Source organism: Gallinula chloropus, assembly GCF_964237585.1.
Source record: "Gallinula chloropus genome assembly, contig: HAP1_SCAFFOLD_735, whole genome shotgun sequence".
In the NCBI taxonomy this organism is placed as follows: Eukaryota; Metazoa; Chordata; class Aves; order Gruiformes; family Rallidae; genus Gallinula; species Gallinula chloropus.
The window spans coordinates 909-14,283 of NW_028168321.1; the positions used below are offsets into that span (position 1 = coordinate 909).

General features: G+C 59.0%; 1 protein-coding gene across 1 annotated transcript; it reads right to left on the reverse strand.

Annotated features, from left to right (window-relative positions):
* Positions 1-383: 383 nt before the first annotated feature.
* Positions 384-13,167, reverse strand: PPP4C (protein phosphatase 4 catalytic subunit; the record flags this gene model as incomplete). The annotated part of the gene is made up of 4 exons (XM_084280759.1): positions 384-805; positions 4,700-4,889; positions 8,190-8,316; positions 12,994-13,167. Coding segments are annotated over 4 exons (621 nt in total), but the record flags the coding sequence as incomplete, so codon positions are not given.
* Between the last annotated feature and the right edge of the window lie 208 nt (positions 13,168-13,375).

The window sequence follows — 13,375 nt, forward strand, 5'->3', positions numbered from 1 at the left end:
TGGATGACGTCAGGGGGGCGGCCATCTTGGTTCGCCCCAGGGGCTCATGGGAGGGCGGCCATGTTGGATGATGTCATGGGGGCGGCCATCTTGGATGACGCCAATGGGGGCGGCCATATTGGATGCCCCAGAGCCTTCTGGGAGGGCGGCCATGTTGGGCCTCCCCAGACTCTCCTGGGAGGCGCCATATTGGATGACTCTGGGGGCGGCCATCTTGGCTCAGCCCAGAAGCTCATGCGGGGGCGGCCATCTTGGACTCCACCAGGGGGCGGCCATATTGCTTCTCCCCCTCCCCCCACCCCTCCCCCACCCCTTTAGAGCCCCTCCCCCACCCTCCCACCCCTCCCCCCACCCCTCCCCACCCCTCCCCCACCACTCTGGGCCTCTTTCCACCAGTTTTTTATCTAAAAAGGAGCAAAAAAACACCCAAAAACCCCCCAAAAACCCCCAAAATACGTGTGTGGGGGGTGGGGGGTGGGGGAGGGGCCACCCCTGAGGGTGGGGGAGGGGTGGGTGGGGCAGCCCCCACCCCCCCTCTGAGGAGCCAAAGGGGGGGGGGGAGGGGAGTTTAGGGGGGTGGGTGGGGGGAGGGGACGATCCAAGGCCACTTTGGGGGTGGGGAAGGGGGAAGGGTGGGTGGGGGGAGGGGGAGGGGAGGGGGAAGAGGAAGTGACGTCACAGGAAGTAGTCGGCCACGGGCTTCTTGGAGGGGATCCCCCGCGTCTCCTGCGGCGCCGCCTCGAAGATGATGAACTCCTTCTGCAGGTGCTCGTCCAGCTCCAAGATGGCCGCCACGTTCCCGCACCTGGGGGAGGCACCCCGGGGGTCCTTAGCGTGTCCTTAGCGTGTCCTTAGCGTGTTCTTAGCATGTTTGTGTAGCTGGGGGGCACCCACCCCTCAATACCACCCCCAGGGGCCATTTCACCCCCTTATACCGTGATTTTTCCCCACTTAGTGTGTTCTTAGTATGTTCTTTGCATGTTCTTAGCGTGTTCTTAGCGTGTTCTTAGCGTGTTCTTAGCGTGTTTGTATTGCTGGGGCGCCCACCCCCCCAAAACCACCCCCCTGGGACTATTTCACCCCCAAACCCACCCCCAATACCACTGGGTTTCCCAGCTTAGTGTGTTCTTAGCATGTTCTTAGCATGTTCGTGTAGCTGGGGGCGCCCAACCCCCCAAAACCACCCCCCAGGGACCATTTCACCCCAAAACACCCTCCAATACCACTGGGTTTCCCAGCTTACTGTGTTCTTAGCATGTTCTTAGTATGTTCTTTGCAGGTTCTTAGTGTGTTCTTAGCGTGTTCGTGTAGCTGGGGGGCACCCAACCCCCCTAACCCACCCCCAAGGGACCATTTCCCCCAAAAAACCCCCTCCAACACCCCCCGTAAGCCCCATTTCCCACATCCCTTAGCATGTTCTTAGCATGTCCTTAGCATGTTGATGCCCCTAACCTATAGCAGTGACCGGGGGACACCCCCAGCACCCAAAACCACCCCCCAGGGACCATTTCCCCCCCAAAACCCCCTCCAACACCCCCATAAGCCCCGTTTCCCATGTCCCTTAGCATGTTCTTAGCATGTTCTTACCATGTTGATGCCCCTTACCTATAGTAGTAACCAGGGGACACCCCCACCCCCCAAAACCACCCCCCAGGGACCATTTCCCCCCGCAAAACCCCCTCCAACACCCCCCGTAAGCCCCATTTCCCACCTCCCTTAGCATGTTCTTAGCATGTCCTTAGCATGTTGGCCCCTCCTGACCTGTAGCACTACTTGGAGGACCCCCACACCTTACCAACACCCACCCAGGGACCATTTCCCCCCCAAAACCCCCTCCAACACCCCCCGTAAGCCCCGTTTCCCACCTCCCTTAGCATGTTCTTAGCATGTCCTTAGCATGTCGGCCCTCCTGATGTAGAGCAGTAGCCGGGGGACACCCCCACCCCCCAAAACCACCCCCCAGGGACCATTTTACCCCCAAAACCCCCTCCAACACCCCCCGTAAGCCCCATTTCCCACGTCCCTTAGCATGTTCTTAGCATGTTCTTAGCATGTGGTCCCTTCCTGACATGTATCACTACTTGGAGGACCCCTACATCCTACAAACACCCACCCAGAGACCATTTTACCCCCCAAACCCCCTCCAACACCCCCCGTAAGCCCCATTTCCCACCTCCCTTAGCATGTTCTTAGCATGTCCTTAGCATGTTGATGCCCCTAACCTATAGCAGTGACCGGGGGACACCCCACCCCCCAAAACCACCCCCCAGGAACCATTTTACCCCCCAAAAACCCCTCCAACACCCCCGTAAGCCCCATTTCCACCTCCCTTAGCATGTTCTTAGCATGTCCTTAGCATGTTGATGCCCCTAACCTATAGCAGTGACCGGGGGACACCCCCAGCACCCTAAACCACCCCCCAGGGACCATTTCACCCCCAAAAACCCCCTCCAACACCCCCCGTAAGCCCCATTTCCCACCTCCCTTACCATGTTCTTAGCATGTTCTTAGCATGTGGTCCCTTCCTGACCTGTAGCACTACTTGGAGGACCCCCACACCCTACAAACACCCACCCAGAGACCATTTTACCCCCCAAAACCCCCTCCAACACCCCCTGTAAGCCCCATTTCCCACCTCCCTTAGCATGTTCTTAGCATGTTCTTAGCATGTGGTCCCTTCCTGACCTGTAGCACTACTTGGAGGACCCCTACATCCTACAAACACCCACCCAGAGACCATTTTACCCCCCAAAACCCCTTCCAACACCCCCCGTAAGCCCCATTTCCCACGTTCCTTAGCATGTCCTTAGCATGTCCTTAGCATGTGGTCCCTTCCTGACATGTATCACTACTTGGAGGACCCCTACATCCTACAAACACCCACCCAGGGACCATTTTACCCCCCAAAACCCCCTCCAACACCCCCCGTAAGCCCCATTTCCCGCCTCCCTTACCATGTTCTTAGCATGTCCTTAGCATGTTGATGCCCCTAACCTATAGCAGTGACCGGGAGACACCCCCAGCACCCTAAACCATCCCCCAAGGACCATTTCCCCCCAAAAAACCCCTCCAACACCCCCCGTAAGCCCCATTTCCCATGTTCCTTAGCATGTTCTTAGCATGTCCTTAGCATGTTGATGCCCCTAACCTATAGTAGTAACCAGGGGACACCCCCACCCCCCAAAACCACCCCCCAGGAACCATTTCCCCCCAAAAAACCCCCTCCAACACCCCCGTAAGCCCCGTTTCCCACCTCCCTTAGCATGTTCTTAGCATGTTCTTAGCATGTGGTCCCTTCCTGACATGTATCACTACTTGGAGGACCCCTACATCCTACAAACACCCACCCAGAGACCATTTTACCCCCCAAAACCCCCTCCAACACCCCCCGTAAGCCCCATTTCCCATGTTCCTTAGCATGTTCTTAGCATGTCCTTAGCATGTCGGCCCTCCTGATGTAGAGCAGTAGCCGGGGGACACCCCCACCCCCCAAAACCACCCCCCAGGGACCATTTCCCCCCAAAAAAACCCCTCCAACACCCCCCGTAAGCCCCATTTCCCATGTTCCTTAGCATGTTCTTAGTATGTCCTTAGCATGTTGATGCCCCTAACCTATAGTAGTAACCAGGGGACACCCCCACCCCCCAAAACCACCCCCCAGGAACCATTTCCCCCCAAAAAACCCCCTCCAACACCCCCCGTAAGCCCCATTTCCCACGTCCCTTAGCATGTCCTTAGCATGTTCTTACCATGTTGGCCCCTCCTGACCTGTAGCACTACTTGGAGGACCGCCACACCCTACAAACACCCACCCAGAGACCATTTTACCCCCCAAAACCCCTTCCAACACCCCCCGTAAGCCCCATTTCCCACGTTCCTTAGCATGTTCTTAGCATGTCCTTAGCATGTTGATGCCCCTAACCTATAGCAGTGACCAGGGGACACCCCCAGCACCCAAAACCACCCCCCAGGAACCATTTCCCCCCCAAAAACCCCCTCCAACACCCCCCATAAGCCCCATTTCCCACGTTCCTTAGCATGTTCTTAGCATGTTCTTAGCATGTGGTCCCTTCCTGACATGTATCACTACTTGGAGGACCCCCACACCCTACAAACACCCACCCAGGGACCATTTTACCCCCCCAAACCCCCTCCAACACCCCCCGTAAGCCCCATTTCCCACCTCCCTTAGCATGTTCTTAGCATGTCCTTACCATGTTGATGCCCCTAACCTATAGCAGTAGCCAGGGGACACCCCCACCCCTTACAACCACCCCCCAGGGACCATTTCCCCCCAAAAAAAACCCTCCAACACCCCCCGTAAGCCCCATTTCCCATGTTCCTTAGCATGTTCTTAGCATGTCCTTACCATGTTGATGCCCCTAACCTATAGCAGTGACCGGGGGACACCCCCACCCCCCAAAACCACCCCCCAGGGACCATTTCCCCCCAAAAAACCCCCTCCAACACCCCTCGTAAGCCCCATTTCCCACGTCCCTTAGCATGTTCTTAGCATGTCCTTAGCATGTGGTCCCTTCCTGACCTGTAGCACTACTTGGAGGACCCCCACACCCTACAAACACCCACCCAGAGACCATTTTACCCCCCAAAACCCCCTCCAACACCCCCCGTAAGCCCCATTTCCCATGTTCCTTAGCATGTTCTTAGCATGTTCTTAGCATGTTGTCCCTTTCCTGACCTGTAGCAGTAGTTGGGGGCGGACCAGACGGTGAGGACAGTCTCGTTGAAGTGCCACTTGTACCCCTCCATCACCAGCTGGTGGGCCCGGCAGATCATGTCGATGTCGTTGGAGGCGTTGAACTGCGCCACCACGTCGCTGCCAAACAGGTACCCGGCCCCCCGGGGGGACACCCCCCAGCCTGTGGTGTCTGGGAGGAGGACACAGAGACACATATATGGGATTTGGGGTCCCACACACACCCTTCTGGGTGATTAGGGGTCTCCCCACACCCTTCTGGGTCATTAGAGGGGGATTGGGGGTCTCCCCACACCCCTCTGGGTCACTAAGAGGGGATTTGGGGTCCCACCCTGACCACTCTGAGTCATTGGGAGAGGATTTGGGGTCCCCCCGTGACCACTCTGGGGCATATGGGGTCTCCCCAGATCCCACCGGGTCATTGAGGGGGGATTTGGGGTCCCCCCTGACCCTTCCGGGTCATTGGGAGGGGATTTGGGGTCCCCCCCAGACTCCTCTGGATCTTTGGGAGAGGATTTGGGGTTCCCCCAGACTCCTCAGGATCATTAGGGGGGCATTTGGGGTCCCCCCAGACTCTTCTGGGTGATTAGGGGTCTCCCCACACCCTTCCGGGTCACTAGGAGGGGATTTGGGGTCCCCCCCACACCCTTCTGGGTCATTGAGGGGGGATTTGGGGTCCCCCCAGACCCCCCTGGGTCATTAGGGGAGGATTTGGGGTTCCCCAGGTCCCTACTAGGTCATTAGGAGAGGATTTGGGGTCCCCCCCAGACCCCACTGGGTCACTAGGAGGGGATTTGGGGTCCCCCACACCCTTCTGGGTCACTAGGAGGGGATTTGGGGTCCCCCCACACCCTTCTGGGTCACTAGGAGGGGATTTGGGGTCCCCCCACACCCTTCTGGGTCATTAGGGGGGGATTTGGGGTCCCCCCAGACCCCTCTGGGTCATTGGTGGGGGATTTGGGGTCCCCCCCACACCCTTCTGGGTCACTAGGAGGGGATTTGGGGTCCCCCCCAGACTCCTCTGGGTGATTAGGGGGGATTATGGGGTCTCCCCAGAGTCTTCTGGGTCACTAGGAGGGGATTTGGGGTCCCCCCACACCCTTCCGGGTCATTAGGGGGAGATTTGGGGTCCCCCCCGACCACTCTGGGTGATTAGGGGGGGATTTGGGGTCCCCCACACACTCCTCTGGGTGATTAGGGGTCTCCCCACACCCTTCTGGGTCACTAGGAGGGGATTTGGGGTCTCCTCCAGACCTCTCTGGGTGATTAGGGGGGATTTGGGGTCTCCCCAGACTCTTCTGGGTCACTAGGAGGGGATTTGGGGTCCCCCCCCCACCCTTCTGGGTCATTAGGGGGAGATTTGGGGTCCCCCCCGACCACTCTGGGTGATTAGGGGGGGATTTGGGGTCCCCCCACACCCTTCCGGGTCACTAGGAGGGGATTTGGGGTCCCCCCCAGATTCCTCTGGGTGATTAGGGAGGGATTTGGGGTCGCCCCCACACCCTTCTAGGTCATTGGTGGGGGATTTGGGGTCCCCCCCACACCCCTCTGGGTGATTAGGGGTCCCCCCACACCCTTCTGGGTCATTAGAGGGGGATTTGGGGTCCCCCCAGACCCCTCTGGGTCGTTAGGGGGGGATTTGGAGTCCCCCAGGTCCCTACTAGGTCATTAGGAGAGGATTTGGGGTCCCCCCCACACCCTTCTGGGTCATTAGAGGGGATTTGGGGTCCCCCCCCCAGACTCCTCTAGAGGATTGGGGGGGATTTGGGGTCACCCCCACACCCTTCTGGGTCATTGAGGGGGGATTTGGGGTCCCCCCCACACCCTTCTGGGTCATTGGGGGAGGATTTGGGGTCCCCCCCAGACCCCTCTGGGTGATTAGGGGGGATTATGGGGTCCCCCCCAGACTCCTCTGGGTCATTAGGGGGGCATTTGGGGTCCCCCCAGACTCTTCTGGGTCACTAGGAAGGGATTTGGGGTCTCCCCAGACCCCTCTGAGTCATTTAGGGGAGATTTAGGGTCCCCCCACACCCTTCCGGGTCACTAGGAGGGGATTTGGGGTCCCCCCCTGACCACTCCGGGTCACTAGGAGGGGATTTGGGGTCCCTCCCGACCAATCTGGGTCATTGAGGGGGCATTTGGGGTCCCCCCCAGACCCCTCTGGGTCATTAGGGGGGGATTTGGAGTCCCCCAGGTCCCTACTAGGTCATTAGGAGAGGATTGGGGGTCCCCCCCACACCCTTCTGGGTGATTAGGGGGGCATTTGGGGTCCCCCCCCACCCTTCTGGGTCACTAGGAGGGGATTTGGGGTCCCCCCCAGACCCCTCTGGGTGATTAGGGGGGATTATGGGGTCTCCCCAGACTCTTCTGGGTCACTAGGAGGGGATTTGGGGTCCCCCCCAGACTCCTCTGGGTCATTAGGGGGGCTTTTGGGGTCCCCCCAGACTCCTCTGGGTCATTGGGGGGGGATTTGGGGTCCCCCCCAGACCCCTCTGGGTCATTAGGGGGGGATTTGGGGTCTCCTCAGACCCCTCTGGGTCACTAGGAGGGGATTTGGGGTCCCCCCCAGACTCCTCTGGGTCACTGGGGGGGGGATTTAGATCCCCCAACCCACCCACAGGGCCTTAATATGACACTAATATGTTACTCACATGCTACTAACAGGTTAGTAACAGGCTACTAACACGTGTGTCTGGACCATTGAGCAACAAGATGAGCTGGGGGATGAGTCAGAGTCAAGGGGAGCGACCAGATCCCCCCCTAACTCACCCACAGGGACTTAACATGACACTAATATGTTGCTCACACGTTACTAACATGTTACTAACACGGTACTAGCATGCCTGTACGGACAATGGAGCAACAAGATGAGCTGGGAGATGAGTCAGGGATGAGGGGGAACAACAAGATCCCCTCCCAACCCACTCCCAGGGACCTAATATGGCACTAATATGTTGCTCACATGTTACTAATACGTTACTAACAGGCTACTAACACGTGTATCTGGACCATGGAGCAACAAGATGAGCTGGGAAATGAGTCAGGGACGAGGGGGAACAACCAGATCCCCTCCCAACCCACTCCCAGGGACCTAATATGGCACTAATATGTTGCTCACATGTTACTAATACGTTACTAGCAGGCTACTAACACGTGTATCTGGACCATTGAGCAACAAGATGAGCTGGGAAATGAGTCAGGGACGAGGGGAGCAACCAGATCCCCCCCTAACCCACCCACAGGGCCTTAATATGACACTAATATGTTGCTCACATGCTACTAACACGTTACTAACAGGCTACTAACATGCGTATCTGGATCATGATGAGCTGGGAGATGAGTCAGGGATGAGGAGGAGCAACCAGATCCCCCCCTGACTGACCCCCAGGGACCTAATATGACACTAATATGCTGCTCACACGCTACTAACAGGTTACTAACAGGCTACTAACAGGTGTGCAGCGGGCCCTACCCTCAGGGTCCGACCAGAGCAGGTCACACATGGGCCCATCGTGTGGCACCTCCTGCTTCCTGTCGATGGTCCGGATCTGGTCCAGGGTCTGGATGGACGGGGAGAGGCCGCCGTGGACGCAGAAGATCTGGGAGAACATGGGATAACATGGGATAACATGGGATAACATGGGATAACATGGGATAACACACGTGTGGGGGGTCTGGGGGGCTCTGGGAGGGGTCTAAGGGGGTCTGGGGGGGATCAGGGGGTCCCATCCAAGCTCTGGCTGGAGGGCGAGAGCCCGCGGGGGACGCAGATGACGTGGGATAACACGGGATAACATGGGATAACACGGGATAACATGGGATAACACACATGTAGGGGGTCTGGGGGGCTCTGGGAGGAGTCTAAGGGGGTCTAAGGGGGTGTAGAGGAGTCAAGGGGGGTCAGGGGGTCCCATCCAAGGTCTGGCTGGAGGGCGAGAGCCCGCGGGAGACACAAATGATGTGGGATAACGTGGGATAACATGGGATAACATAGGATAACACGGGATAACACACATGTGGGGGCTCTGGGGGGCTCTGGGGGTCTCTGGGGGGGATCCTGGGGGTGTCTGGGGGGTGTCTAGGATGGTCTGGGGAGGGGTCTAGGGGGGTCAGGGGGTCCCATCCAAGGTCTGGCTGGAGGGCGAGAGCCCGCAGGGGATGCAGATAATGTGGGATAACACAGGATAACACGTGATAACACGGGATAACACACGTGTAGGGGGTCTGGGGGGCTCTGGGGGGGATCCTGGGGGTGTCTGGGGGGTCTAAGGGGATCTAAGTGGGTCTAGGGGGGTATCAGGGGGTCCCATCCAAGCTCTGGCTGGAGGGTGAGAGCCCGCGGGGGACGCAGATAATGTGGGATAACACAGGATAACACAAGATAACACAGGATAACACGGGATAACACACGTGTGGGGGGTCTGAGGGGCTCTGGGGGGGGTCTAAGGGGGTCTGGGAGGGGTCTAGGGGGATCAGGGGGTCCCATCCAAGCTCTGGCTGGTGGGCGAGAGCCCGCGGGGGATGCAGATGATGTGGGATAACACAGGATAACACGGGATAACACACGTGTAGGGGGTCTGGGGGTCTCTGGGGGGGGTCTAAGGGGGTCTAGGGGAGGTCTGGGGTGTGTCTAAGGGGATCTAAGGAGGTCTAGGGGGCTATCAGGGGGTCCCATCCAAGCTCTGGCTGGAGGGCGAGAGCCCGCAGGGGATGCAGATGATGTGGGATAACACAGGATAACATGGGATAACACGGGATAACACACGTGTAGGGGCTCTGGGGGGTCCTGGGGGGGTCTAAGGGGGTCTGGGGGGGTCAGGGGGTCCCATCCAAGGTCTGGTTGGAGGGCGAGAGCCCGCAAGGGACGCAGATGATGTGGGATAACATGGGATAACATAGGATAACACGTGATAACACACGTGTAGGGGGTCTGGGGGGCTCAGGGGACTCTGGGGGGGATCCTGGGGGTGTCTGGGGGGTGTCTAAGGGCATCTAAGGGAGTCTGGGGGTATCAGGGGGTCCCATCCAAGCTCTGGCTGGAGGGCGAGAGCCCGTGGGAGACACAAATGATGTGGGATAACATGGGATAACACAGGATAACATGGGATAACACACGTGTAGGGGGGTCTTGGAGGAGTCTGGGGGTGTCTAGGAGGGTCTGGGGAGGTCTAGAGGGGATCTGGGGGGGTCAGGGGGTCCCATCCAAGCTCTGGCTGGAGGGCGAAAGCCCGCGGGGGACGCAGACGATGTGTGATAACACAGGATAACACGGGATAACATGGGATAATACACGTGTAGGGGCTCTGGGGGGCTCTGGGGGGGATCCTGGGGGTGTCTGGGGGGGTCTAAGGGGATCTAAGGGGGTCTAGGGGGGATCAGAGGGTCCCATCCAACGTCTGGCTGGAGAGCGAGAGCCCGCGAGGGACGCAGAACATGTGGGATAACATGGGATAACACAGGATAACACAGGATAACACGGGATAACACATGTGTAGGGGGTCTGGGGGGCTCTGGGGGGAGTCTAAGGGGGTCTAAGGGGGTGTAGGGGAGTCAAGGGGGGTCAGGGGGTCCCATCCAAGGTCTGGCTGGAGGGCGAGAGCCCGCGGGGGACACAGATGATGTGGGATAACACAGGATAACATGGGATAACACCTGATAACACACGTGTAGGGGGTCTGGGGGGCTCTGGGGGGGATCCTGGGGGTGTCTGGGGGGTCTAAGGGGATCTAAGGGGGTCTAGGGGAGTATCAGGGGGTCCCATCCAAGCTCTGGCTGGAGGCCGAGAGCCCGCGGGGGACGCAGATGATGTGGGATAACACGGGATAACACAGGATAACACGGGATAACACGTGATAACACACGTGTAGGGGCTCTGGGGGGGCTCTGGGGGGGATCCTGGGGGTGTCTGGGGGTTGTCTAAGGGGATCTAAGGGGGTCTAAGGGGTTTCAGGGGGTCCCATCCAAGGTCTGGCTGGAGGGCGAGAGCCCGTGAGGGACGCAGAACATGTGGGATAACACGGGATAACACAGGATAACACAGGATAACATAGGAGAACATGGGATAACACACGTGTGGGGGTTCTGGGGGGCTCTGGGGGGGGTCTAAGGGGGTCTAGGGGAGGTCTGGGGTGTGTCTAAGGGGATCTAAGGGGGTCTAGGGGGGTATCAGGGGGTCCCATCCAACGTCTGGCTGGAGAGCGAGAGCCCGCGAGGGATGCAGAACATGTGAGATAACACAGGATAACATAGGAGAACATGGGATAACACACGTGTGGGGGGTCTGGGGGGCTCTGGGGGGAGTCTAAGGGGGTCTAAGGGGGTGTAGGGGAGCCAAGGGGGGTCTGGGGGTCCCATCCAAGCTCTGGCTGGAGGCCAAGAGCCCGCGGGGGACGCAGATGACGTGGGATAACACAGGATAACACGGGATAACATGGGATAACACGGGATAACACGGGATAACATGGGATAACACGGGATAACACACGTGTGGGGGGTCTGGGGGGGGTCTAAGGGGGTCTGGGGGGGTCTAAGGGGGTCTAGGGGGATCAGGGGGTCCCATCCAAGGTCTGGCTGGAGGGCAAGAGCCCGCGGGGGACGCAGATGATGTGGGATAAACATGGGATAGCATGGGATAACATGGGATAACATGGGATAACATGGGATAACACACGTGTAGGGGGTCTGGGGGGGGTCTAAGGGGATCTAAGTGGGTCTAGGGGGAATCTGGGGGTCCCATCCAAGCTCTGGCTGGAGGGCGAGAGCCCGCGGGGACGCAGACGATGTGTGATAACACGGGATAACACGTGATAACATGTGATAACACACATGTAGGGGGTCTGGGGGGCTCTGGGGGGGATCCTGGGGATGTCTGGGGTGTGTCTAAGGGGATCTAAGTGGGTCTAGGGGGTATCAGGGGGTCCCATCCAAGCTCTGGCTGGAGGGCGAGAGCCCGCAGGGGACACAGATGATGTGGGATAACATGGGATAACATGGGATAACACGGGATAACACACATGTAGGGGGTCTGGGGGGCTCTGGGGGGTCTCTGCGGGGGATCCTGGGGTGTCTGGGGGTTGTCTAGGGGGGTCTGGGAGGGGTCTGGGGGGGTCATGGGGTCCCATCCAAGGTCTGGTTGGAGGGCGAGAGCCCGCAGGGGACGCAAATGATGTGGGATAAACATGGGATAACATGAGATAACATAGGATAACATGGGATAACATGGGATAACATGGGATAACACGGGATAACACACGTGTGGGGGCTCTGGGGGGTCTCTGGGGGGGATCCTGGGGGTGTTTGGGGTGTGTCTAAGGGGATCTAAGGGGATCTAGGGGGGTATCAGGGGGTCCCATCCAAGCTCTGGCTGGAGGGCGAGAGCCCGCGGGGGACGCAGATGATGTGGGATAACGTGGGATAACATGGGATAACACAGGATAACACGGGATAACACAGGATAACATGGGGTAACATGGGATAACACGGGATAACACACGTGGGGGGGGGGGATCTGGGGGGGATATAGGGGGATCTGGGGGGGTCTAAGGGGGGTTCTGGGGGGGTCAGGGGGTCCCATCCAAGCTCTGGCTGGAGGGCGAGAGCCCGCGGGGGACGCAGATGACGTGGGATAACACGGGATAACACAAGATAACATGGGATAACATGGGATAACACACGTGTGGGGGGTCTGGGGGGGGTCTGGGGGGGGTCTAAGGGGGTCTAAGGGGGTGTAGGGGAGCCAAGGGGGGTCTGGGGGTCCCATCCAAGCTCTGGCTGGAGGGCGAGAGCCCGCGGGGGACGCAGATGATGTGTGATAACACGGGATAACACGGGATAACATGGGATAACACAAGATAACATGGGATAACATGGGATAACACGGGATAACACACATGTGGGGGGTCTGGGGGGGGTCTGGGGGGGTCTAAGGGGGGTCTAAGGGGGTCTGGGGGGGTCAGGGGGTCCCATCCAAGGTCTGGTTGGAGGGCGAGAGCCCGCGGGGGACACAGATAATGCGGGATAAACATGGGATAACATGGGATAACATGGGATAACACACGTGTAGGGGGTCTGGGGGGGTCTGGGAGGGGTCTGGGAGGGGTCTGGGGGCGTTAGGGGGGTCTAGGGGGGTCAGGGGGTCCCATCCAAGCTCTGGCTGGAGGGCGAGAGCCCGCGGGGGACGCAGACGATGTGTGATAACACGGGATAACACGTGATAACACACATGTAGGGGCTCTGGGGGGTCCTGGGGGGTCTGTGGGGGTCTGTGGGGGTGTCACCTTGCCGTCGATGATGGCGGAGAGGCTGAGGTAGTCGAAGATCTCGGTGCAGTAGCGCCAGACGGTGACGGAGCCGTACTTGCGCAGACACTCGTCGTAGAACCCATAGACCTGCGTGATCTGGCGGCTCTCGTGGTTCCCCCGGATCAGGGTGATGCGGTCGGGGTACCGAACCTGGGGGAGGGGGGTCCCCAAAACCAAAGAGGGGGGGTTAGAAACAGGGGAGGGGGGAAATGGGGGGTTTTCGGGGGGATTTGGGGGGGTTCGAAGGGGATTTGGGGGGTGGGGAGGGGGTTTAAGGGTGAGGGGAGGGGGTTTAGGGGGGTGATGAGGAGGTTTGGGGGGGTGGGGAGGGGGTCTAAAGGTGAGGGGAGGGGGTTTG